The sequence below is a fragment of the Vitis riparia genome, chromosome 11 (assembly GCF_004353265.1).
Source record: "Vitis riparia cultivar Riparia Gloire de Montpellier isolate 1030 chromosome 11, EGFV_Vit.rip_1.0, whole genome shotgun sequence".
NCBI lineage: Eukaryota > Viridiplantae > Streptophyta > Magnoliopsida > Vitales > Vitaceae > Vitis > Vitis riparia.
The window spans coordinates 1679231-1707167 of NC_048441.1; the positions used below are offsets into that span (position 1 = coordinate 1679231).

A 27937-nucleotide genomic window follows, 5' to 3' on the forward strand; every position below is an offset into this window, starting at 1 on the left:
CTATTTGCTTCCTTCTTGGATCAAACTTAGTCAGCTACTCAATAGTTGAGAGTTATTTCCTCCAACGCCATGTTTGGTGATCTAGAAAATAAGAGAGAATTTTGAGGATTGGAGGGTATCCAAAAGTCAACAAGAAATCCTTTTGTAGGCATCTATACGTAAGGGACAAATCAAAATTCTGATAAGTTGAGTTATGGGGTTTGTTGGGTATTTGTTTTCAACAACAGTTTTATGTTTCTCTAAAACAAATGTTTGGTAATGTTAGGGCATAACATCCTTTAGATGTTTTTACTTGTTTTGTGGGGGTTGTTTTAAAAAATAATTATATGAATATGTAGAATAATTTAAAATAAAGCATTTGATATAAAAATTATTTTTAAAGTATATTTAAAAATATTAAAAATATGTTGAAAACGAATTTTTGTTACACAAAATATAAGAAAATTGTTTTCGAAATCAATTAGTTGGTTTTCATAAGAATTAATATTGTTTTTATTTTTATTTTTATTGTCATTGTTATTCCTAATTTTTAAATGCAAGCATAAAAATAAATGGAAAATGGAATTGATTTTTGATTTTTCATTTTTCATTTTTATTCCAACGTTTCAAACACGGCATTGAGCCCCAAAAGTGGATTCCCAGCGGTAAATTTCTTCTATTAGTAACTTTGTAGGAAGGAGGAGATACTGAGTATTTATTCCTGGGCTTTTTGGACTTGTTTGGATCCAGTAATAAAAGTGGATTTTAAAAGAAACTTATGGGTTTTTATTTTTTTAAAAGTCATTTTTATGATTCATTAAAAGCAACATTTGATCCTCAAACACAATTTCTAAGAAAGATTAATATAAAGTAAAATATAAATATTTGATTAAAAGAGACAAAATAGATTAAAAGAGAAAATCTAACCTTTTATATATATAATTTTTTTTTTTTGAAATATTTGATTAAAAGAGACAAAATATAACCCTTTATATATATAATTTTTTTTTGAAAAGTAACTAATTTTTTTTATACAAATTATCTTTTATCATTTCAAGTATTTACATAGATAATTATTTTTATAAGAAAATAATGTGAGTATTTTTGTCCAAATGAGACAAAAATAGGTGGAAGGCCAAATTTTAAAATTTGGGTTTTTAAAAACCCTTTTAATCAAATAACCCTATAAAATATATTAAATCAACACCAAACATTATAGTTGTAAACCACGACACAAATTAGGTATTATGGTTTCTTATGATGCTTTATTTTTTTTAATTAAATCTTAGCCATTAAATTTATATTGATCGGAATAAGTTAGTTCTAAATGTAATCAAGTTATTTTTTAGTTAGAGTTGTAATTTGAGCAAGTTAGATCGAATTTTCAACTATTTCGAGCCAACACAAATTAAGAAACATCTAATTCAACCTATTCCAATTTAAACAGTACTTAATTCAAACTGAATTCAATATATGTTTTTAAGTTTATATTAAGTTTGATTGAATGAATTAGACTTTAATTTTATGCACTACCTCTTAATTATTTTATGCACGATATAAAATCTATAATTGCTATGTTTAGAACCCTTTCTTGGGGTTTAATTATATGGACTTTGTCGCTTTTTAATAAAATTTTAAAAAAATTATAATTGATCCTAAAGAAAATTTATATAAAATATTCCAAAATATAACCTTTTATTATTGGATAGATAATGAATCATGTAATTATTATATTTAGAATATTTTCTTAAAGTTAATCATTGAGATGCTACAATGAACCTAAGATATTTCCTCACTTATAATTTTGAGATGCAAGAGCCAAATAAATTTTTGTAACATTCTTGAAAGTTAAAATGATTGAAGTAATTATTTTTTTTTTATAAATAATTTGTTTTAAGAATTTAAATATAAATGACAATTTTTTTTTTGAAATTAAATTTTTTTTTTCATATTTTCAATTATTATTACTTTATAAAAACATTTAAAAACAACCCAAATTTGTTTTTAAAAAATTATTTTCAATAAAAATGTACCGAACGATTTTTTTGAGTTGAATAATAATAATAATAATAATAGAATAATAATCCAAGGGAGAGAGATTGAGATTCTGAGAGAGAGACGGAGGGAGGGCGATGGAATAGAAAGAAAGGGAGAATTGGAAGAGAAAGGAGAGAGAGAGAGAAGAGGAAGAGATGTCAAGCGAGAGGGTTCCGGTAGAGCTCTGTAAGGGCATCAATGGCCTCGAAAAGGTGGTTCTCCGTGAGGTCCGCGGCAGCTCCGCTGAGGTGTAATTGGATGAAAACGACGTCGTATTACTAAAATGATGTGGTACTTTTGCTGAAACGATGTGGTGTTACCAACCCCATCTATCCCTCATGATTTTGATTCGAGTGTGATGTGGGTTTTTCAATTGAATTGGTTCCTTGCTTGTTTGGATCTGTCATCTGGTTTGGTTTCTATGGGTTTTGTTGGGTGTTCTGGCCCTCAATTCTGGTTGCTAATTTTAATTTATGATTTTCCTTTTTTTTTTTTTGTTAATTGTTGTTGGAGAGATTGAATCTGGGTTTTGGGTGGTTTTTGGTTCTGGGTCTGGGGAAATGTTGATCTATGCTTTAAATGGTGTTTTGAATACTCTGTTATTGGTTTTAATATTTTGATTTATTTATTTTTTCTGGGGTGTTCATGATCCATGGTGAGATTTGCTACTATTTTTGGCTCGTGTGGCATTGGAATTGGATGCCCTAATTCAAAATCTGCAGCTTGGTAGGTTATACAGTGCAATGGATTTGGAACTGAGCACCATTTTTTTCCCCTTAATTTTGTTTCTTGAAGCTTACTGCTTCAAATTAGGGCGGGGTCCGTGTAATTGTTTACTGAAAATGCAAGTTAAATGTCTAAATATTTCTTCTGGAAAAAAAAGAAACAACAAGGTGAAAAACAAAAAAATGAAATGAAAAACAGAAACTAGTTGGCTTTTTTTGCCTGGAGATCCACTTCCGTGAATTACTTGTGGCATGTGGTGCTAACGTCGTATCAGCTGGTTTTTGTTTGTTTGAGATTAGTAACCCTTTTTAAATTGGGAGTGGTGGGTTTTGGGAAGCAATGTTGATAATCTATATATGTCAAGTGCCTCAGCATAGAATTTTTATTATTCTTATTATTTTCAGCTTCTATGCATGCATTCTAACATTGAAAAAACATTAGAGTTCAAGGACCTCTTTAAACAATAGGATTTGAGATGAGTGCGACCTTGGCCTTAAGGTTATGTGCTGGATAAAATGGAGCATAAAAGCTTATAGTTATCATATTTAGACTGTAAAGTGCATGTTGAATCTGGTTGAAAGTTAGCTTACATAGAAAAGCTCACTACTTACCACCTATGAAAGGAGGAATGGAATTTTGGTTTTACAATGTTGTTTATTTCTTATGCCATTGGGCTTAGAAAAGCCAATTTTAATTCTTAATTACTTAAATTATTAATCATATATTAATTAAATGTTTACTTTTTATTTGTTTTATTTTTAAGATTGTTAGCTGGCACTCATTGTATACTTAGTGCCCTCTTTTGTTGGTTGCTTTTTAATTATTTTTCTTATTTGCCTCTATAACCTTATTAAGAGTAGTGTCCAAGGCTAGAAATAATTTTGTTCCTCCACAATTTTTCGCTTACATTTCTTCAAATTTCTTTTGAGCAATTAAACTTTTTTTTAGTCAAGCTATTCATAAAATTTCACCTATTCATTTTTCTTTATAACCTTCCTTTTCAAGACGAATAACGATGAATACTATTGGTGGATTCTTGTTTCCAAAAAAACATGGGTTTTTTCCTGTTTTCTTTTTTGAGAGGTTAGGGAGAAACACAGAACTGTCTGAGAATACTCACTCTGATTTCCTTTGTAAGGGAGATGATGAGTCAGCAAATCATATTTTAAATCATTGTGTGATGGCTTGCAATTTGTGGCATTCCATATTTTCGTTGTTTAGTGTTTTGTGGGTGCTTCCTAGGGCAGTCAAGGAGTTATTTTTAGGTTGGCATGGTAGATTTGTGGCGAAGAGACACATAAAATTTTGGTGGTTAGCTCAAAGAATGGAATATAAGATGTTTTGAGGTTCTGAAGAGTTTGGAGTGGGTGATGAGAAACTCCTTTATTAGTTCTTCATATTCTTGGTCTAATTGGGTTTGTAGACGCAACTTCAACACCATGCTTGATTTTGTAGATTCTCTTTGGTAGGAGCTAAGATCTTCTTTGTCTTTGGCACTCTATGTACACATCCTGCATAATTGAGTTGCACCTGGTTTTATGACCAGTTTAGGTTTCTCTTATGTCATTGGAGTAACACTATAGCATTTGTCATGGACACAAGTTTGCTACATAAGTGCCTAGCACATGTAGGCTTGCAAATAGGTTGAGCTTATAAGCAACAAATTATCATACTTGATGTTTAGATACCAAGATTTAATGTGTCTTAGAAACTCCAACACGAGCAAATATATATTTCATTCAAACAAGTACCATCACATGGCTTGGAGAATTCGTCATGCTTGCTCTACCTGCACCTCTAATGGATGAGAGATGGAGGATGTCCATTGACAGCAAAGCCATTGATGGAGCAACAGTCAAGACTATTGATTATCATATTCCTATTCCATATTTTGAGTACATGCATGGCATGATGAATTGATGGTTGATCATCTGATTATGAGGTTAGGGATTGGTGAGCTCTAGTAGAGGCTAGGTTCTGTGGAAAATTGCTTGTTTCACATTGATTTGGGTTGTTTGGAGGGAAAGAAATGCTAGGATTTTTTAAGACAAGATGAGAACTTCAGAGATTCTATGGGATCTCATACATTTCTATTCCTCCTTTTGGGCTTCATGCACCACAACATTTAAGGGCATTCCTCTCAATGTGGTTTAGATTGACTAGTATTCGTTGTGCAGATTGAAAGGGTTTGGTTAGCAAGGAGAGGAGCCTAGATTAGGTTTCTTTTGGAAGAAGAAGTTTATCTAATATTGGAGCAATTTTTGTATTTTCTCATGTGATACTATACTGATGCATAGGTCTACTTAGCATATTGGAGGTTTCATTCATACTTTTTTGATCAGTTAGTTGTATTTTAGGGAGGGATTTCTTGTCCTTGTGTATATCTTCTCCATGTTTAATTGATTTTTGTTTCTGATTAAAAAAGGAGAGAAAAAAAAAAGGAAAGAACTTGGTCCTCTTTGTTGATTTAACACCATGAACTACATATAGGCTACGTACTTGTGTGGTCATTGTTCTTAAGATGCTGCTCTTCTGCCTTATATTTCCTTTTATTGCCTATCAATAAAAAAAGGGAAAAAAGATGCTGCTCTACTGCCTTGTTGTTGTAGCAGTACTAAAATGCTGGTTATTGTGGCATTAATTTTTTTTTTTTTTTAGAGTTGTTTAAAGTTGCAGGTTGCAAGAGTATTCTTGCTGCTATTTATTATAATCTTGTCCTTTGCTTTGGCAGGTGTATTTGTATGGGGGACAAGTGACATCTTGGAAGAATGATCATGGGGAGGAGTTGCTCTTTGTCAGTAGCAAGGTGTTGTGCAATGTCTATACTACTTGATTTTTTAGTGGATCAGCTTATTTATCTATTTGCCTCGATGCAACAAAGATCAACAGATATATAATCCTATAATGTTGAATTTCACCATTTTCAACATACTAAGGTTTAATTTTGCTATATTTTGTCCATGGATGACAGTATGGAAGCAAATGCACATTACAGAAATAGCATTTTTTTGCTAATTTCTTGAATAAATCAAGCAAGCGAAAACATGATTTATAGTCCTTTAATATTTGGGGTGTCTCTAAATACTGTCCTAAATACTGACTGATAGAGTACATGGTTCAGAGATAAGTGTTAGAAAAATGCAATAGGATGGTTTTCTTGGTAGTTTGATAGCCCTTTCATATTTGGTGGGTTCTCTAACATGGTATTTTGTATATGGGTGGGTTGCCAACTTTGCGGTTAGGCAATTACACCATTGTCCGTGGAAAGCCATTCCCCAAGGGTTCTATGATTTTTTCAACTTGTTCAATTCATTATTGGTTTGATTGCAAAAGAAGGTTTGGAAGATGTGTGGCAAGATGACCTATCTTTTGGTTATTTTAATCCCATTTTTATATCTTTCCCAAGACTGTAGTCTCCCATATCTCTCATGTATAGCTCCTTTGAAAACACCTTTAGAGGATATTTCTTTAGCGTTAGGATGCAAGGTTGGAATCTTTCCACTAGTTACTTGGGCCTTTACTTGAGAGCCCCTAACAAATCAGCAAGGTTTAAGATCTGGTGGAGGAGAAAATTTAGAGAGGCTTGCTTTGTGAAAGAGATAATACCTTTCAAAAGAAGGGGGATTTGCTTTGATTAAGAGCACATTGTCAAGTCTTCCCATTTATTTTATGTTCCTTTTTGTCATACCAAGGAGGATGAGTGGTGCAATAGAACGTTTGTTTCAAAATGAAATGGAAAAACACTCAAGAACAAACACAAAGATCACAATAGGATTTGAAAGTTAGGGAATAATTCTGAAAAATTATATTGAACTCCTTCTAACAATTATAATAAGCCTTTAAAGGATGTTTGTAATGCAAAAATAAAGGAAATAACTGAAATAGGAAACTAATGATGAACTTAAAATAGAAACTAATGATGGATTTAAAATAGAAACTAATGATGAACTTAAAATAGAAACTAATGATGTAAAAAACTAAGGATGAACTTAAAATAGAAACTAGTGATGATTGTGTGCTGCATCATTGAGCCTTAGGCTGGAACAAATTCATAGAGACTTCCTTTCGGAAAGAGGGATGCTAGTGAAAAAGTCTCACTTGTTTAGTTGGCCGTGGTTCAATTGGACAAAAAGAATGGGGGTCTTGACATTAGAAGTTTTTGCACTCTAAACAAAGCTTTCCTTGGTAAATGGAGCTGGAGATTTGCTTTAGAGAGAGAAACTCTTTGGAGACATGTCATAGTTGGAAAGTTTGGGACTAATGAAGGGAGGGTGATGTTCTAGAGCTATGAGGGACAACTACAAGTGGGGCTGTGGAAGGCTAGTAGAAATAGGTGGGAGATCTTTAAATGTAGATCTCATTCCATAGTGGATAATGAAATGAGAATAAAATTTTGGAAAAATGGTGTGGAGAAAGTTCTTTGGAAGATTATTTTCTGATGCTTTTCTATGTAAATGTTGAAAAAGACGTTTGGATAGAAGAAATTGGGAGCAGCTTAGAGAAGGGGGTCGGTGGAATCTCAGTTTCATAGACAACTACATGATTTAGAATTGGATGGAGTGAAGGCCTTTTTTAGAGGATTGCAATTGACCTCAATTAGAAGGGATGAAGAGGATAGATTGGATTGGAAGGAAACAAAGTGTGACAAATTCTTTGTTAAATCTTACTACTATTCATTATCACAGAGAAGAAATGAAGTTTTCCCTTCGAGCATAGTGTGAAGTCCATTGGTTCTTGCAAATATGAGTTTCTTTGCTTGGGAAGCTATATGGGAAAGGGTTTTTAATGCATGACCAACTTAGGAGGGGATCGAACAGGTGGTACATGTGCAAAGGGGAAGAGGAGACATCTGATCATTTTCTTTTGCCCTCCTCCAAAGCAAGAATTCTGTGGCAGCTAGTCTTTTTTCTTTTGGAGTGACTTGGGTGATGCACTCTTCAATAAGAGGGACCCTTCTGGGTTGACACAGTTCTTTTGTGTGCAAGAAGCAGAAAGCTTGGAGGGCCACTCCTTTGTGTATATTCTGGATGCCATGGACGGGTTTATGTGTATTTTTTTTTGGATTGGGTTAGAGTGTACATTGGTGACTATTCCATGACCATGATAGACTTTATGGATTGGTTGAGTTCAAAGTAGGTAGAGGGAGGTTGTTTTTTGTTTTCACTTCTCTATTTGCTTGCCTAATGGTGTTTCTTGTATACATCCTTTGTACTTTGACGTGCCTTCTTTTAGGCATTGTTGATAAATCCCCCCTTTTACTCATATGTTAAAAAAAAAAAAGCCCATTAGGTGGAGGGGGATTCATCTATGGTAGTATGGGTCACTAACCAGGTAGCAGGTGTTTGTGTTTTAGTTTTTTGTTTTCTTCTACTATTTTTTTCCCTGCTCTCCTTTTGAGTGTGTGTCTCTTGTGGGAAAGGGAGTGGGGGGGTAGGGGCAATGATTGTTTATTCCTGAGATTTGCTTGGGTTTTCATCCTTCCACTCAATTTCCTTTTACCATATATTCTATTTTCATGTAACGATATTGTATTCCTGTTTTGAACTTTTAAGGTGTGAGGCTGCATCGTTAGGTGGAAGCTTTTTCCTTTTCCAATAGGCACCTATTCATATAGAGAACCTAGGATTGCTATAACAGACACTGGGCCTTTTCTTTTATTAGATGCAAAGATTTGTTGCTCCCTTGTTTTTCTATATAAAGGGAAGCACTATGATTTTCCTTATTGTTCCCCATGCTTCACATTTCCATGGAATGCTTCACATTTCCATGGAATGCTTCTATTCTCCTGTTGAACATTGTTTAGGATGAAATAAAGCTTAAATCCTTTCAGTTTCATATTTCTGCTTTGGATTTTGTGGTCATATGTGCTTAATTGTCTTTTCCTCAAGTCCTTCCAAGCTGTCATTTCTGAAGAAAGTTCTACTCCTTTTATAAAAAATCTATCCAGTACACCAGTCATGCAAAGTTTAATTACTTGGTTAATAAAATAACATGGTCAATAACAGAGCTTATGCGTGAAGGTTATGGAAACCCCCTTGGTCACTGATCATGATTGTCTTGTGGGCTACATTTGGTGACATTCTGTGTTCTTTACTTCTCCTCTGAAGCATACTGTCAATAATTGAATTAATCTGTTTACTTGGTAGGGGTTTTTATTATGTCTAGTTAATCAATATTAAGATTTCTACACTTGGGTTCGATTTAAAGTGATTTTCTCTCTGTGTTCTTATACTTTGTTTGGCTGCTGAGAAAATTGAAGAAAAACCAAGGTCCTTTTTTTTTTTCTGTTGTTTCAACTGTGAAAAGAAATGAAATAATAATTCTATATCGTGTGTTGTTAGTTCGAGTTGAGTTCATTTTTTGCTTTGATACTACACAGGAAAATGTAACACCTTTATTTATTTATTTAGGATGGAGGAAAATGCAGAACTACAAAATTCCTTTTCTTGTGCTTTCTTTGCAATCCCGGGTTATTCTATTCTTTCAGTTATTTTTTTCTTATTTTTGATTAGAAACAGAAATTTCATTAATAAAGAAGCAAGATTAGTTACCCTTCTGGCTAGAGTACAATGAATTAAGTAAAAACAAGAGAAAGGGAGGTGCAACAAAAGAGATCTGCATAGAATCCAAACTCAGAGGGGTACAAAATCTCAGGCAAGGTACTCAAATGAAGAGTAGCTTAATTAGCAAGTTAGCTACCTGGTTAGCTAATCTAGGAATTTAGGTGAAAGATCATCCTAAAACCCTAAGTAGATCTATAATTTTGTGAGTCAACATGACTGGGCTCCTGACCCTTTGTTGGTATGAAGAACAGGTTTATGCATATATTTACACCCTAAGTCTACTTTACTTTGTACATCAGGTTTATGCATCTACTTATATCCATCAAAATTGAATATAGCACCCAAAATTAATATATTTTGTCTTGTGCAGGCTATATTCAAGCCTCCAAAGGCAATTCGTGGAGGAATTCCAATATGTTTTCCTCAAGTATGTGCTTCTCTGCAATTTCCATTCTTGCTTTGATTTGATTGCATACATCTCGGTCAAGGAAACTTGCTCCATGTATGCAGTTTGGGAATCATGGCTCTCTTGAGCAGCATGGATTTGCAAGAAACAGGGTTTGGAGCATTGATATTGATCCACCTCCGTTTCCAACAAATACCTCCAGTAGGGCTTTTATTGATTTGATCCTTAAGCCCTCTGAAGAAGACATGAAGATATGGCCTCACAGGTGGTGCTCTTTTTTTAATACATGTTTAAGTGGTAATAATGATGGTCAAACTCATTGCTTTTGCTTGTCGGAATTTTATTTATCTATCATTGTGTCCATTTGTAGTTATGAGTTTCGTCTGAGGGTAGCTTTGGGTCCTGGAGGAGATCTGATGTTGACATCTCGCATCAGAAATACCAGCACAGAAGGAAAGCCGCTTACATTTACGTTTGCGTATCACACCTATTTTTCTGTTTCGGATATCAGGTATTTACCAACTTAGTTTGTGCTGGTTCTGATTTAAATGATGCTGAGAAGTGATAAAGTGATAATTTTGGTGTCTCCAGTGTTTAAATTGACATCTGATAAAAAACAAAATTGTTTAAATTGACATTGCTTGCTACTTTATCATGTTACTCATCATGGATATGCCTATTTTCTCAAATATGGAAGTTGCACACTGTTTGCCATCATCACTGTTTAGGTTATGGAGGTTATAAGTTCTCTTCTGATTAATGTGTTTTGATGAAAGTTGATTTTGGTGTGGAGAAGAAGGTGCTATAACTTTTGAACCACAAGGGCGAAATGTGGAAATTTTGGGTATAGCATAAAACTAGAAGTCTGACATTCTGATATTATTGATAAATCTGGTATCTGAGTATTGACTTCTATTTCAGTCTATGTCACATGATTAAATATCTATTGGTACTATCAAAATAATTGCTGACATAACAGCACAATTGAATATCTATTGTCATTATCAAAATGACTGATCATATAAGCACAGTATTATCAAGGTATGACGGTGCATTTATTGACCAGGTTTGCTGAGTGAGGAATTCCTCAACCCCAAAACTTTTGCGATATTGATGCTTTAATGTAAGCACACGTCATGATTCCACAGGCCTCACTCCTCTGACGCCTCAGAAATGACTGCAGCAGAATCTCAATCCACCATGAAATTAGAAACTGCCAAAGTTCAGCCAATAACGGTTCTTCCAGAAGGGCTTGAGTCTCTGATACCTAATCCCAATCTGATACATTTAAAGAAAGCTCAAAGTATTTCTTCAATGATCTCTTATCATGTTCCCACTCCCTGATTGCCCTGGTTCCATCTAAAGAACAAAATTTTAAAATTTAACTTGAGGACACTTGCTAGAGAAGGCCTCCACTCAGCTCATAGAAGGGAGGCTTCAATCTAGCAAGACCAAACTCTGCAAGATACCTGAAAAGACGTTTGTAACTGATGTCCAAAAGGAGGATAGGAAATGTACTGTACCCCACAAAGCAATCTGGACTCCTTCATCCATCCTAAAAAACTTTTGGTTGTTCCTCCAAGCTAGATGGCCCAAATCAAGGTAAGGCAAGCCACTTGCCATAGTACTTTGTCTCCATACTGTTGCTCAAAACTTAGCAATGATCTGCATGTCTTGAAAGTGACCCAGTTTCTCCCAGCTTGCCTAAACACCTTATGTTAAAGCTCTCACACAATTGTAGAATCAATGTCATTGATGCATATGGTCCACTTTTTTCCTTTGAAGGTACCAGCATTTTCAACAATATCAATTTTAATATGTTGACTATAACATTTAGTTAGGTGGGCTATCGTCTGCTTAGACAAAAGAAAGGGTGGTTTGGGGTTAGGAATCTTTCATCGCTCAATAGAGCCTTACCTTGCAAATGGAGTTGGTGTTTTTCTAGGAGAAGGAGGCCTTTTGGCAGCAAGTTATTGGTGGTAAATACAGGGAAGGAGGGTGGTGTTTTCACAAAGTGAGAGAAGGGTATGGGGTAAGGTTCTGGAAAACCATTAGGAAGGATTGAGATATTTTGAGTAGTAGAGTTGCTTTTTTGGCGGGTAATGGGAGGGGGGTGAAATTTTGAAAGGACAAGCGATGTAGTGATGAATTGCTGTGCATTTCTTTCGCCTCTTTATTTGCTTTAGCTACTTCCAAGGAGGCTTGGGTAAGGGATGTCTGGAATCTATCAGCTGATGGTGGTTGTTGGGAACCTTGCTTCTCTATGCGGCTCAATAATTGGGAGGTGGATATTGTGGAGTGTTTCCTTTTTAGATTGTAAGGGAGGAAGTTGCGTAGGGATGAGGATGATAAATTGATTTGGATAGAGTCAAAGAATGGGAAATTTTCTGTTGAAGCCCTTTATAAGGTGTTGGAGTTGGGAAGTCAAGCTGCTTTCCTAGCAGATGTTATTTGGAATTTTTGGGTGCTGCCAACAGTGGGCTTCTTTGCTTAGGAGGCTACTTGGAATAAGGTTTTCACTTTGGATCATATTTAGAGGAGAGAGTGGTCTTTGGTGACTAGATGTTTCCTTTGTGATGTAGAAGATTCTGTTGATCACATCCTCATATACTGTGACAAGACAAGGGTTTTATGGTATCTTCTGTTTTCTTTGTTTGGTGTGTCATGGGTGCTTCCCTCATCAGTGAGAGACACTTTTAAGTTGGCACAACTCTTTTGTGGGTAAAAAAAGGAAAAAAGCGTGGTGGGCTGCTCCTCTATGCCTTGTTTGGACAATTTAGAAGGAGAGAAACAGTAAAACATTTGAAAATGAGTAGCATTCTATATAAGGAATTAAAGTTTCTTTCTTTATAGTCTTTGGGTATGGTCCACATTGTTTATAGCTCTTGTCCCTTCTTCTATTATAGATTCTTTGGATTGGTTGGGCTCTTGTTGAGGGGGTGCCATTTTTTGTTTTCCCTCTTTATTTTTTGGTGGTGCTTTTAGGCGTCTTTTGTATACTTCCTATGTACTTTGGGATGCTATTTTGGCATTACTCTTTATTATATTCTCTCACTTTATCCATTAAAAAAAATGTTATTTATTTATGTTTTTTGAAAGTTGGAAGTTTTTTGAAGATATCATGAATTCGAGGGATATTGATGAAATAGTGACAATATACTGCCAACATGTCAACATGAACTTGATGGATATTGATGAAACAGTGATGATATACTAACAACATGTCAGCATAACTCAATAATGTTACTTTTTTCAAATAAAGTTGATAGACTATTGACAATATACTGACAACATGTTTTATACGTTACAGTTATGTTGAAGGGTAACATAGTACAGCACCGAGACACCACAAAACCATATTAATACTTTCTCCAATGATGAAATATTAGAATCTTAGGGAATAGTCATCCACCAACAGATGGATGGTCAAGGACTTTAGATATCCACTGGATATGGATACACATCCAATACGGATGTTAACTGAGTTCTTTGTGTTCACCTTTAGGTGGTGGTGGCACCATATAATTCTACTCTATTCCATCTCTAAGGCAAGGGACAATGTTACTCTGACAAGTTGCTCTACTGATCTCTTATGTCCCCTTTGAGTGTGTCATCCATAATGTTTTAATACTATTTTTTTTTTTTTTGATAAGTAAAAGAAGTATATTAAACGAAAAGAGGAAACACCAAAAATCGGTGCCCTCTAAGTATACAGGGAGTATACACACCACCTTCCCTAACTAGGAGCCTATCCAGTCTACAAAACTTACAAGAGAAGAATGACTCTCTGCTAGGGAACCCTGACCTAAAACCAAAGATTACATACAAAAGAATATTTCAATCTTTGAAGCGAAAGATCCTCATCCCCAAACGCTAACCTATTTCTCTCCTTCCAAACTGACCAAAAAATACATAAAGGCGCCATTTGCCAAGCCTTCTTGCGTCTTTTTCCCACAAACCCTCCATTCCACCCAAGAAGGGTTGTCTTCACTGTACACGAGAGAGTCCAAGATATTCCAAAAAGAGAGAAAAGGAGGTTTCATAGGACCCGCGTCTTGACACAATGCAGTAGGAGATGATCCACTGTTTCTTCTTCAGATAAACAGAGAAAGCACCTATTTGCCAAAGAGAACCCCCTCCTTTGAAGTTGCTCCTGTGTTAAAACTTTACCCCAAGAAGCCTCCCAAGCAAAGAAAGCTACCTTGGGAGGCACTCTTGCCCTCCAAATTCTTTCACTAGGGAACAAAGAAAGGCCCCCCGGCTCCATCATAGAATAAAGGGATCTAACAGAGAAATCATTTGAAGCTGTCCATATCACTCTATCTTCCTCCTCCCTTTGAACCCTGAAAGCTTGGATCTTCTGCAACAACCGCTCCACCAAATCAATCTCCCAATCATTAAAGGCCCTTGCAAAGAGAGGAGTCCAACCAACCCCATCACCAACAGGATTCCACACCTCCGAAACCCAAGCATTCTTCGACATGGACATGGAAAAAAGAGATGGGAAGGACTCACAAAGAGGCCCATCACCACACCACTTGTCTTTCCAAAATTTCACTCTTTGCCCATTACCCAGATGGAAAGCTACCCTGCCATCTAACAGCCCCCACTTCTTCCTAATTGCTTTCCAAAGCCCAACTCCGTTTCTTTCCATCACATCCCGAGTATACCAGCCCCCCTCCTCTACGCCATACTTGAGGCTAATTACACTTCTCCACAACGCCTCTCTCTCATTAGCAAACCTCCAATTCCACTTACCCAAAAGGGCGTTATTCATCAAAGATAAATTTCTCACCCCTAGTCCACCTTTTTTTTTCTCCAAGCAAACCAACTTCCAAGGTAAGGTTTATGGGCTAAAGATCCCCCACCCCACAGAAAATCTCTCTGAATTTTCTCCAATCTCAACCTCACTTTTCAAGGCAAATGAAAGAGAGACATCAAATAAATAGGCATACTGGACATGGTGCTTCTAATTAGGGTGAGTCTTCCCCCTTTAGATATGTACTGCCTCTTCCACATAGCAAGCCTTCTACGAAAACGCTCTTCAACCCCATCCCACACCGCCAAAGAATTGAAAGCTGCCCCTAGGGGCATTCCCAAATAACTAGAAGGAATCCCTCCCACTTTACACCCCAACTCCAAAGCCAAACCCTCTATATTCAGCACCCTTCCAACTGGGATCATCTCACTCTTCTCTAAGTTAATCCTCAAACCCGAACATGCCTCAAACCACATGAGAAGCCAACTTAGATAAGTCATCTCGTCTGAAGACTCCTCACAAAAAACCAACGTATCATCCGCAAACAACAAATGCGATATATGCATCCCCTCACCCCTCCCACCACTCACCTTCCAACCAGATAAGTAGCCCCCACTAATAGCCCTTCTCATCATACTGCTAAAAACCTCCATGGCGATCACAAACAAATAAGGGGAAAGGGGATCTCCTTGTCTTAGCCCCCTCATGCTTTGAAAAAAACCGGATGGAGACCCATTAACTAACACGGAGAATTTCACTGTGGAGATACACCAATCAATCCACTTTATCTATCTCTCTCCAAACCCCATCTCTTTAAGAACAGCCAACAAAAAGCTCCAGCTAACACGGTCATAAGCCTTCTCTATATTCAACTTGCATAACACCCCTCCCACATTGTCTTTCAATCTTGAGTCCACAACCTCGTTTGCAATTAGCACTGCATCCAAAATCTGTCTACCCTCCACAAAGGCATTTTGAGACTCTGAGATCACTTTCCCCATCACCTTTTTAATTCTATTGGCCAACACCTTGGCCAACAACTTGTATACAAGGCTGATAGGCCTGAAATCTTTCAAATCTTCAGCTCCTCCCTTCTTTGGGACTAGGACAAGGAATGTTGCATTTAAAGATTTTACAAATCTGCCCCTCTCATGAAATTCCTTGAAGAAGCCCATTATTTCAGCCTTTACTAAATCCCAACTGAACAACCAGAAGGCCATGGTGAAGCCATCCTGGTCGGGGGCTTTATCCTTGCCTAGATCTGAAAGAGCCGCGAACACCTCCCCTTCCGTAAAGGGAATTTCCAGCCCCTCATCCTCACAGCTGTCTAATCTCATGAAGGGCAGCCCCTCAACACCAGGACGCCACCCCCCTTCTTCAGTGTACAGATTATTAAAAGCACCCACCACACTATTTTTTAAATCTAACTCCTCCGTATGCCAAACATCATCAACTTTCAGCCTAGACAACCAGTTCCTTCTGCTATGCGCATTCGCCATCCTAAGAAAGAATTTGGTATTATTGTCCCCCTCCTTCAACCACAATTCCCTTGATCTCTGTCTCCAAAAAACTTCTTCCCTCAGCACCCATGTTTTATAAGTCTCCTTAGCCTCCTTCCTTGCTTCACAATCCTCTAGACTCAGAGTTGAATGATTCTCCACTGCATCCCAGTACACCACCTGGCTAAGAGCTTCTCTCTTCTTAGTCTCAATTACCCCAAAAACTTCTTTATTCCAAGTCTTTAAAAGCCCTTTTAAGGCTCTTAATTTTGCATCCAGAACAAAGCTACAAGACCCAGTAAAAGTTAAACTGCCCCACCACCTCTTCATCTGATCCATGAACCCCCTTTCCTCCAGCCACATATTCTCAAATCTGAATGGTGACGGACCCCTCTTCAAACCTCCACCTTCAAGTAGGATAGGAAAATGATCAGAGACTGGTCTAGCAAGGATCCCCTGCATGGCTCCATTGAACATTCTGTCCCACTCATCTGTAACTAAGAACCTGTCGAGCCTAGATTGGGACTGATTGTTTAACCCCCCTCGCCAAGTAAAGAGACCCCCCTGTAAGGGGTAGTCCCTTAACTCCAAATCCTCTACCACTTCATTAAATCTCCTCATTGATGCAGATAGCTCGCCCCCCCTACTGCGCTCTTCCGGGTATCTGATCATGTTAAAGTCTCCCCCCACACACCAAGGATCTCTCCATAACCCCTTTATTGACCCAAGCTCCTCCCAAGAAACCTCTCTATCCCTTCTGCACACCGGCCCATAAACTCCGGTAAACACCCACCTCATCCCATCCATACAATTCTTGAACAGGCAAGACACTGAAAACATCCCTTCTTCCACCTCCAACAAATCAACCACTCTGTTGTCCCAAAACACCAGAACACCTCCAGTTGCCCCCTTAGAGTTAATTGCTCTCCAATCAATATGTCTTCCCACCCCAAGGCTGCGAACAATCCCCGTACTCATATCCTTGATTTTAGTCTCCTGCAAGCACACCACGTCCACCTTGTTGGATTTTATTATGGACTTAATGATTTTCCTCTTATCGCTATCATTTGCCCCTCTAACATTCCAAGATAAAATCTTTATCTTCATTTAATCCCTGACCCAGAAGCCCCTCCAAACTTGCCTTCATTGGAAGCCAGCTTAGCTCTTTTATAGTTTACCGACCATTCTAGCTTCTTTAATTCCCTGCTGGATTTTGTAACTGAAGACTTTGTCCTTTTATTCTCCCTGTCCTGATTTTTCTTTTCAATTCTCCCCCTCATTCTCCTCAACAGATATAGGATTTCCTCCTCAAACCCAACTGTCGGCATTCCCAAGCAGTGATTGAATTTCGCAAGGCAGCTGGAGCTCCATTCTTCCTCTCCATCCCCTACTTCCACCTGAAGGGCCATCGTCTCCGCTAATGGGCTTTCTAAAACCCCTCCAAAAGGAACAATAGCTAGTTCGGGCCCACTTGTCTCACCACCCGGCGCTTGCGGAGACAAGTTCCTGTCTTCATGGACCGAGAGGTCTACCAGCCACTCTTCGCGTGGAGAGACCCTACTCCTTGTTTCTTCCACAGCCCCAAACAAACCACTGATAACCCCCACCTTCCCCAACACAACACCATCCGGCCCCGAGATATGAGGAGAAGGAGAAGAAGCCCCAGACCCCAAAGAAAAAATAGGGATTTTGAGGTTACGGGGGTACCTGGAAGCTTCGTCCACAAGCGCGTCATCGGTGGGCTTTTGAAGACCGAGGGATGGCTCCATGCCGTCGACGCTGCCCACGACCAGAAGCTCCTGCTCCATCTCCGTAAGAGTCCCGACAGTCTCGAGGGAAGCCCTAGAAGGGACGGGCTCCCTTAAAAGGTCCAAATGGGCCTCAGGCTTAAAAAGCCCACAAGGCTCCTCAGGCCCCTTAATCCAGCCCGACGACTTAGGGCAAAGGGAAGACGGGCCCTCGACCCAACCCGCGTCTTCATTTAGTAGCAGCCCATCAGCGCCTTTTAAAAAAGCCCCTCTGCCAGCCTTGGGCCCAGGCCCACTCCCTGAGCAGCCCACTGCAGGGTTATCATCCTGCCTCCCCCCTTCACTGTCAGCCTTTCTACTTTCACTGCCACACGCCACCTTCACTTCAGCCCCCCTTTTTTGAAAATCAGCTTGGGGCTCCTGTACTCTAGATTCAGCGCGTGAGGCTCCCCCACCTTCATCCCTGACCTCCCACTCACTTCTCATCTGCATCCAAGAGCAGGACCCATCCTGCAACACCCTCGGCATGGCTTCCCACCACAGGCATAGCTCCCACCTAGAGTTACCAGCCTCCACCTACATCGACCTTGGCCATTTCATTCCCGAATCTTTGACCAAAATCCGATCCCACTGCAGCTGAGAAAAGAGGGTCGTTTCCTCATCCACAGCTACAAACCCCCCACAACAATCTCCAATACGCTTGAAAACCTCCCTACTCCATAGATGAAGAGGAAGTCCTACAACTCTTACCCAAACTTCCTTAGCATGGCTCTCTTTCCAAGTGCACCCCACTACCGGTCCCCACCTTCGCAAAAGAAATTCTCTATCCTTAAAACGTCTGCTCCCTCTAAGAAGCACCATATCAGCTTCCCATTTGTTTTGAAACTCAATCAGTACCAGGGCTCCACCCAACCTGGATATTCTTAACTCCCCTTTAAATAACCAACTCTCATACGCCCATCTCTTCAAAGAAGGCAATGACGGAATAGACTCAGGACTACCACCGAAACAACCCACCAGGCAACGCCCAAGCTGTTCCTCCCTGCACATCATTTCCTTTTCCCCTAGGTGCACCCTCATAGAATCCACTGACTCACCTTTCTTCCCTTTAACTACATCTGCATACGAACCTGGCTCATTCTCTAAAGTATTGACCTTGCTCTCCACCTTACCCATGGATGACACACACTGGTAGCTATTCCTCACTTCTGTGGCAGAGACCCCAAGAGCCCTCAAATTCTTAGCCAGCAAGAACCAACCCCCTACTAAGCCATTTCCCTCAGGAAAAACTAGACAGAACTTTTTCCTTTCCACATCTTTGACCGAATAGAGCAAAAATCTCCCAGCCACATTTGAGCGGCATTCTAGTATGAATTTTCTTGCTCCTTCATCCCAGACTTTTGAAAGCTTCGAGTTAGATTCTCCTCTGCACCAAGCTTCCACACCTTCCAACAGAAGGCTTAAACCTTTTTCTCCAAATCTTATCCAAGAGGAAAGACCTTTACTCCTTTCCCAGATAGTTCCTCTCAGCCTTCCTCTGACCTCTTCAATGGAGATTACGAATGTCTTAGATTCAACGGCAAACCAGCACTTACCTCCCTTCGGAACTCCGTTGGAGTCCCTCACTCCCATACTCACCCTCTCCTCAAAACTCTTTTCTTTTAATGTTTTGATTGTTTGAGTGAAGATTAGTTCTTAAGGTATTCAATATGGGATTGGTGCCCCTTGTGGGATGAACACACTTTACCACCAAACGTATTGTGACTTGTCTGAGCTTCTCATATAGGATCATTGTCTAAAGCTAAAATTCTCTAGGGTGTGAGATTTCATATAGGATCACTATCATCCTTTTTTTTTTTCTTTTTGATAAGCAAACAAAGCAAATCTATTAGTAGAGCCCTAAGAAAAGGGGGCACACCCTATGCATATAGGAAGTATATACAAAAAGCCAATAGGCAACAACAAAAAATAGCCACCAACAGCCACCCGCAACTAAGACAATCTAAGAAGTCTAGAATTGAAAAAATTCCCAAATCTAGCGAAGCGTTTGTCCATTCAAAGGGTCTTTAATGAGGTTCTTCTTTAACCTCTAATCCGAGAGCTCTTCACCATTAAAGATTCAATGGTTACACTCTTTCGAAATGGACCAAAACAAACACAGGGGAGCCATATGCTAAACGTGGCATATCTTCTTATCCAATCCGTTAAACTTCCACTCAAGAAGCAAACACATTTCAGACCAAAGAAGAGATGCCATCTATTAACCATCCATAACCCCTTTGTCCCCTCACAGTGAATCAATACATGGTTAGCAAACACTTTTCTCTCTTTGCAAAGACTACATCTATTAACCATTGATCATCACCTCTTCATTAACATGTCAATAGTTATAATCTTTCCCAAGACTGCCTCCTGGGTGAAAGAATGAGATCTCAGAGCATGAGAACACCATATTTCCTTAGTTGGGAATTCCATTCTAGTTTTTGCATACAAAGAATTGTAGTACAACTTTACATGGAAAAAACCTTTCCTACCCTCTTTACAAACCAAGATATGTTCTCCTATGTCTTGCACTTTGGTTGTATAAATAAGCTTCATAAATTGGGATCCATCTCCCAATCTTGGAAGAGTTCTCTAAACTGCACCAACTACTGATCTCCATTGCCTCGCCCTTCCCATAGGTTTGCAATTGTGGCATTCTTATGAAAAGCTAAACTAAACAACAGAGGAAAAGCTTCTTTCAGATTGATCTCCCCCACCAAACTGTCCCTCCAAATTTTTGTGCTTCTATCATTTTTAACCTAGATGATTGTCTTGCGGCTGTGGTACTATGTATAACTTTTGATATATAATTTGTTTTAAAGCATCTGTAACTTCTAATTATTAATTCAAAGTTTCTAGTTTTAGTAGAAGTATTTAGTTTTTAATTAGCTGTCTCACTTGGTTTCATGAAATGCTCATGAGTTTAACTTTTTCATCTTTTCTTTTAATGCATCTTCTGCTTCTCAATCTGTCATTCAAGTTTGTGTACTACAGTCCTAAACTTAGTTTCTTAGTTTCATAGATTTTCATTTTACTTTTGTTTCGTCAAGAGTAGTTTATTAATTTGCATGTTTAGAATTGGGTCGGTACATATGTGTTAGCATGGTGAGGCAGGCGTCAATGACACATGGGCTAGATTAAGATGCTTGGTAAGGTGCTTGCACATAGCTATGCATATGTCATGGGCTCACTTTCTTGAGAGTTGAAGGGGGGAGGTTTAGTGCAGGTTTGAGGTTGGGGCAGAAAGACGTGGTGTACGCTTGCCTTTTCCTCTTAACATGAGGCCTTCCCTATGGATCTTCTCTTTCCCCTCCACGCTTCCCCAATTTATCTTTAATGGTGTTAGAGGACCTGCCTTTCTCCCACCCTCATGTCGAACATGACCTATATGCATGATCCCAAAGTGCTCAACACCTCCTTGAGTCAAGAGTAGGGGCTCAGGCAGCACAAGATGAGTTTGCTGCCAATTAGTGGCTTTCCTCCACCATGTATATTATTTGAGGCCCTTGTTTTAATGGCTAGACTTAAGAGACTCTGTGAGGCTGGTGGAGACCAGATGCTTGTTCAGGTTGTTGAATATGGATCCATAGGGAAGTTTGATTCTACGACGTCTGTGAGATACTCATTGCTAACGGTGTATTACATGATGTAGGGATGATTTACCTTGACACCCTAGCTGATTCCCCTTTGTGGGCCTGCTAGTCTCAGAAAGCCTACTTCTTGCAATGGCCCAAGTGGAGCTCATCATTGTCTTTGGGTCTCTATTCCCTTTCAAGGTTATCAAATTTCAAGCCCACTCTTAGGGATTTTTTAAGGACTCGTGAGATACCTCCACTCTGAACACCTCTTGGGTAAACTTTCTGCTTTCCTTAGCTTCCCAACCCTTTTTTGCCTGTGAGTTCATTCCACTCACTCTTCAGGCTTGGAAATCTCTTTGTCAAAACTGGTAACATCCTCAACAAAGTATCCTCCATTAACAGTTTTGAATAAAGGTTTTAATTTGCTTAGACCATAACTTCCAAACTCAAGTATATTAGGAACAAATATATATCCATATATGCTGGTAAGATGCGGGTCAAACATGAAAATATTGTCCTAGGCATAGCATCTGTGAATAATCTTTGTAGGCATCCTTGATATATTAAGGATCTAGATAGAAGGGGGATAAAGATGGTCATATACAGAATAAAGAGTTAAAAGACATTTGACTTACACAGGGAGATAACCTAATAACTTTCGCTTGTATAAGGAACTTAGTAGAGGAGAGGGCAAGTAAGAGGCCAACATGAGATCCGCTAGTGCCTTGGCATTATGTTATAAAAGAAAATCTTCTCATGAAATGTATTTATAAAACAAATAAATAAATATTAAATTAAATATTTTGAAGTAGTAGTTATGGTTGGTGGATCTTCACTACTTTGCCTTGCCTTCCGGCGCTAATTGTGTACTCCATGTGTACTTTGGTGCACCTTTTCCAAGCGTATTTAAAAAAAGGGCTGGTGGATCTTCAACTGTACTACATTTTTTTATGCTTATTAAAGAGGATCACATGAATATGTAAACTATGACGGGAAGGCTTGAAGAAGGGGAAATAAGGCCTTGAGATTTTTTGCATTCTTCATCTATTGGGTTCCATTGAGATTTCAAATGCTTTTTATTGTTAAATTTTCTCTTGTTACTGCCTTGGCAAAATCTGACGTGGTAAAACTCAGTATCTTAATGAAACTGCACAAGTAAGAAACTTAAATAGAATGGCTCCTTGGATGATTCTTATTACAAGTCTTCAACAGTGAAAAGGGATTAGAAAAACTTACCAATATGATAATTCTTTGGCAGTTTGGTCCTTCAGATTTCTGCAGGTTGAGGATTAGGAATTTTCTTGTTTGAGCCAATCATATTTCTATCCTAAATTCTACTGCTCCCGTTTTCTATAATTTTCAAAGAATCTTCTGAAGACATCTAGACGCTTAAGTTCTAGCAATAGGTGCCATATTGTGTTGCGCACTGTCGATCATGTTATCCATGTGGGGGCTGGCACTGTATGTTGTAAACATTATCATTTTCAATGTTGTAAACTATATTGGCTGTCACGTTGTGAACTTGTGGTTATTTTACTTTCATTTGGTAGGATTGGTCAATTGAAAGACAAAGTTGTGGAAAAAAATTCCACCAATAGCATCCAGTGAAAATTTTTTCAAGACTTGACATAAATAAACATGTTGACTTCATCTCATTTTTTCGTCCCCCTTTTTTTCCCTGTTGCTTGTTTTCTTTGTTTATTTTATTTTTATTTTACTCTTTTGATTTTTATTTTTATTTTCAAAGAATTTTCTGAAGGAGATGTCTGGACACATTAAGTTCTGGAAATAGGTGCGATATTGTGTTGTGCACTGTCCATCATGTTATCCATGGGAGGGTTGGCTTTGTATGTTGTAAATGTAATCATTTTCAATGTCATAAAAATTGTATTGGCTGTCACTTTGTGAAGTTGTGGTTTGATTTTATTTGGTTGGATTGGTCAATTGAAAGATAAGAGCATGGAAAGAAATCTAACAATAGCATCCAATGAAATTTTAATCAATACTTGATATAAATAAACACATTGACTTCATCTTGTTTGTAGTTTTCGTTAACTTTTTTCTCTGTTGCTTCTTTTCTTTGTTCACTTTTGGTTTTTTTTTTTTTACTCTCTTAATTTTTATTTTTAGTGTGCTTCATTGTGGTGGGATGGGTGGAATAACTGATTCAATTGCCTTACTCAACAAAGCCCGTTCTTTGGTTGGTTAAATGAATCTTTATTTGGGATTTTGCTTTCTATGTAGCTACATATACCTCTAAAGTTATAGGTGGCCTTTGCACCATAATATGCATTTAGTAACAGTGTTCTCCAATTCTTCTCACATTTGTTGAAGTCTTAATATGTTAGTGTACTTAGTAATATATTTGTTCCTCATTTATTTTTCTGAAACCATTATATCATAATTTTAGGAGTCAGTCCAGGAATTTTTTTAGTCGACAAAGACCCATTATGTGGAACTGTGCTAGATTAGTTTCTGTTTCCAGTCAAACCTGTTTGGACCACTAGCAGGGTCTAGTTACAGTTATTTTATGCTTGAATGTTTCAAATTCTGTAATGTTTGGTCAAACAAATTGGGAAAATCTGAGTAAAAGGTTCTGTTAACTTATAAAAATTCAGCAGCTGGTTAAGAAAATTTTATTTGGCTAATTTTTTTGTTTTACTAATACTAAAATAAACTGTATAGGAAATTTAGTGTGCTAAAAATATGAAAATTAGATTAAACTAATGCTAATTTGAAAATTAATTCTGACTGAAGTTCTAGAAAATGATGCAAGAATTCAGAAACAACAGGTTTTTTTTTTTTTTAATATATATATTTAAATTTCTTAATCAACATTGGATTTTAAATTTGCCACTTTCTAGCAATGGTGCTAATACTTCTCATCCAGATGGGAAGGCAAAATGTGGATATTTTCTGCTACACTGACTATCAAAGGGCAAAAGAGGAAAAATGGCTTAGAATTGCTGGTTTTCAGTGTCTTATGGTCAAGTTTGAGATTCTACGTGTAGTATTATCAGCATAGAATATTATCTTCATTGGACAATTTTTGTATGTCTTCTTCATGGCCATCTAGCTTTCTATTGAAGCATCTCCTACATTAGTTATTACTAATTTATACAACCTTTTCTTTAAGCTCATCATTATGTTAGGTAACATATGATAGAGTTCTACAATCTGTAGTTTTGTGTTGTCTTTGAATTAGTTTACTTGCTTGTGTTCAGTGAAGTTCGAGTGGAAGGATTGGAGACACTGGATTATCTTGACAACTTGCAGAATAAGGAGCGGTTTACTGAACAGGGGGATGCAATTACATTTGAATCAGAAGTGAGTTTGAGGTTAACGTTTTTTTGTTTGATTTTTGAATTGTGGTTCAATTGTTTTATCTTTCATTGGTTAAATAGGTGGACAAGATATATGTTAGTACCCCTACAAAAATTGCAATTCTGGATCATGAAAAAAAGAGAACATTTGTCATACGCAAAGATGGACTTCCAGATGCTGGTGAGATTTATCCCTTCTTAGTTTCCCTACTAAAGTGGATTACATTCATTAAAAAAATGCTTGTACGGTTGGCAATGTTATTATGCTTTCCAGAATGATTGTTTTTACTAAAAGATTAGGTTTAATGGATTGAAGTTTTTACTTACGGATTCGGTTTAATTTTCATTCAGATACTGATGATAATTCAATGCTTTGTTGTTTGAAGGGATTTTAAGATGTTTCTTGTGAGAATTTTAGTACAGTAGCTACATTTCTCTCTACCATCAATAGCTTAGTGTCAAAACCTGCTCAAGTGACCCTCCCTTGAGTTTTTAAAGGCGAGCAGGAAGCTTCTGGAACCCCTTGGAGTCATCTACACTAGTGGAAGAGTGGAAGATTCTAGAGAAACCTAAAGATGTCCACACATCTCTACACATAGATGGAAGACAAGGGAAGTGTGTGGAGTATTGTAGAGAGTTTCAGTGGACTCTTGTGAGTTTCAGTGGACTTTTGTGAGTTTTAGTGGACTCTTGTACATATGTTGTACATAGGCTTTATGTAGACTTTTTTAGAGAATTCTAGAGTAGTAAGGAACCTTTGTGGGTTCCAGAGAGTTTCAAAGGTGCCTACAAATAGGAGGTAGTCTCATTTGGCTAAGGCACTAAGCATTTGAGAGCTTTCAAGCATTGCAAAGCATGTTAGTGCAATACAAAGATTCCATTTCTCAAGTTTTGCTTCTTTCGTTGTTCCTAGCTTCCAAGTTGTGCGTATTGCTTAGCATAGCAAGCTAAGCTAAGCGGGGTAAGGCTGACTTAGCAACATCAAGTGGCTTAAGTTGCTTAAGTGCCGCATGCGAGTTTAGGAAGGACCTTAGTCCGTGACATTAGTCTCCAAATATATGTGATAGGAAGGAAACTATTCTTGACACTTATTATTTAATTGTTGATTACCTTATATTTTCTTTAGCATGAGATGGCTATGTTCCTGCCTAGTCTTGTCGTTTTCTGAGTTAATCATTTGATTTTAGAGTTCTACATTTTCTTCTTTAGTGGTGTGGAATCCCTGGGACAAAAAGGCAAAAGCTATGGCTGATTTTGGAGATGATGAGTACAAGCATATGCTCTGTGTGGAGGCTGCTGCTGTTGAAAAGCCCATTACACTGAAACCTGGTGAGGAGTGGAGAGGAAGGCAGGAACTCTCTGCTGTTCCTTCCAGTTATTGTAGCGGGCAACTCGATCCTCAGAAAGTTCTACAGTGCAGCTGAATGATATCTATCATTCTATTTTACATCCTGTACAGGTAACTTGCTAAAGTGACTACTCTAATTCTCACATTTCAACATTGGTTTTCCATATGAGAGTTTGTGTACGTAGAGATTATATTTTATGAGGTTTCCCCATTTTTTTTCATCGTAGTAGATCGTTATTTAGAGTTAAATCTTGGTGTCTTTTAATGTTTTCTGATCCATTTATCAGAATGCTCTCTCTCTTTCTCTCTCAATCACACACACAATCACACAAATTCTGTGAATAGTATATTTGCTGGTAAATTTTCTTTCCTTTTTCTTTCGATAGTCCACATTAAAAGGTTGTCAATGATGAGATTCTTTAACCAAATTTCCATCAATGTGATCTAAACCCAATCATTCTATAAGGGGTATAGCTGCAACTGCTAGATCTTGTACAGTAGAAAACAAATTTTACTGCTTGAAGATCTTGATATTTTCTAGCGTCTTGGTTTTTTTCCTTTATGCCTAATCTATATTTTACTGCTGGATTCAGGTTGGGAGGGTTCAGTAAGTTCAAACATATTTTGGTAATTGGGCTTCAAGTTATTGGCATGCCTTAGGCATTGCCTAACAATAAAAAGCATTTTCTATCTTCATAAAACCATCAAAATTATTATTGCTTGTTCAGAAGCATGAGGTAGAAAAATTAGAGTTCTTGAAAGAGAGAGTAGGAGTTAATGGAAACTTTAATTTTTGGTGTCCATGCTTATTGGATTAAGTATTGGAATTGAAACCAAATAGCTTAAGACGTGAGATGCATTGTTGAAACTGAAAGCAAATAGCTTGGTGCTTTTATTTCACTTACAACCCATGACCATCCATTGTGCTCTTTTCCACAGTAAACATTTCAACTGTTAAATTCATGATATGGAATTCCTGACAAATCAAATATAAAAATTGTCTAGTTCTAATGTCGTTGGCATATATTCTTCGTGCATGCAACATCTGAACTGTAGGTAGTTAGTACTAACCATGGTACTGCATCAATGTCCAGCTAGAAGCCTAGAACCTCTTGACTATTTAAATACCCTGTGCAGGTTCTTCCTCAGTTTCCCTGTTTGTCTTCTTGGTCTACCCATTTCATAGTAGCTTTGGTACATGGAGTTTAGTTTCCATTCAATCAGCTTTGCCATAATTCCTGAATCAAATACTGATTTCTTTTCGCCTAATGTCCAACATTAACATAGCTAACAATCAGCTAGCATTTTTTTTGTTTCTTCTCAGTACCCTTGAGAGCATTTTGTTTTTCTTTTCCTAACTACTTTATAATTCACTGGTAACAAATGTTTAATTCTGCAGGTGCGTTGTTGCAAAATATGGTTGGAACGCACGGCGAAGTCTGGCCAGGATTTTTTTCTTCCTTTTTTTATCCTTTTTGTTTTTGTTTTGTTTTTTGTTTTTTTTTTTTTTTGTTTTTTTTGAATTTCCTTTATCTTGGGTGCTAAGGAGGATTGGATCATATTAGAGTCCTTGTGAAAATAATGTTGCTTTTAATGAATGGTTGTTGGTGGGTATCATCATATATCTTGAAGTGGAAGGCACAAGCAGCATAAATAGAATTGTTCAACAATTACTAAATTCTTATGCTTGATTGGAAACTTATATATTATCCCACACCCCTCTCTTGTATCCTCATTCTGCTTTCTATATTTTCTGTACTTTCTGATCAGAATTTTCTCCATCAAAACAGATGAAAAATGATGAACTCAGCAGGATTTGGCATCGACTTTGTCGTCCAAATTCTTCAATGCCTTGTTTGGTAACTGTATTTGAGTTCTCTATGAAGTTCAGATTAAAATGATTTGATGTTATAAATTGTGAAATTGGTT

General features: G+C 37.6%; 1 protein-coding gene across 2 annotated transcripts; it reads left to right on the forward strand.

Moving 5' to 3' along the window:
• The first annotated feature begins 2087 nt into the window (after positions 1–2087).
• LOC117925146 (putative glucose-6-phosphate 1-epimerase) lies at positions 2088–27743 on the forward strand. 2 transcript variants are annotated; one of them, XM_034844037.1, is made up of 9 exons: positions 2091–2264; positions 5474–5548; positions 9676–9732; positions 9816–9976; positions 10082–10222; positions 24562–24664; positions 24742–24841; positions 25870–26119; positions 27408–27743. In XM_034844037.1, the coding sequence occupies exons 1-8, from the start codon at positions 2172–2174 to the stop codon at positions 26082–26084; spliced, it is 945 nt and encodes a 314-aa protein (XP_034699928.1). In that variant the 5' UTR covers positions 2091–2171; the 3' UTR covers positions 26085–26119; positions 27408–27743. The 2 variants fall into 2 exon arrangements, with proteins under 2 accessions (XP_034699925.1, XP_034699928.1); XM_034844034.1 differs by having other exon boundaries at positions 2088–2264; positions 9816–10222.
• Positions 27744–27937: the final 194 nt, after the last annotated feature.

Bases quoted from the DNA above. Each gene is read 5' to 3' on its own strand.
- LOC117925146 (XM_034844034.1), top strand. From the start codon at position 2,172: ATGTCAAGCGAGAGGGTTCCGGTAGAGCTCTGTAAGGGCATCAATGGC. The intron at 10,223-24,561 runs GTATTTACCAAC...GCTTGTGTTCAG, and splicing joins TTTTCTGTTTCGGATATCAG to TGAAGTTCGAGTGGAAGGAT. The intron at 24,842-25,869 runs GTGAGATTTATC...TTTCTTCTTTAG, and splicing joins AGATGGACTTCCAGATGCTG to TGGTGTGGAATCCCTGGGAC.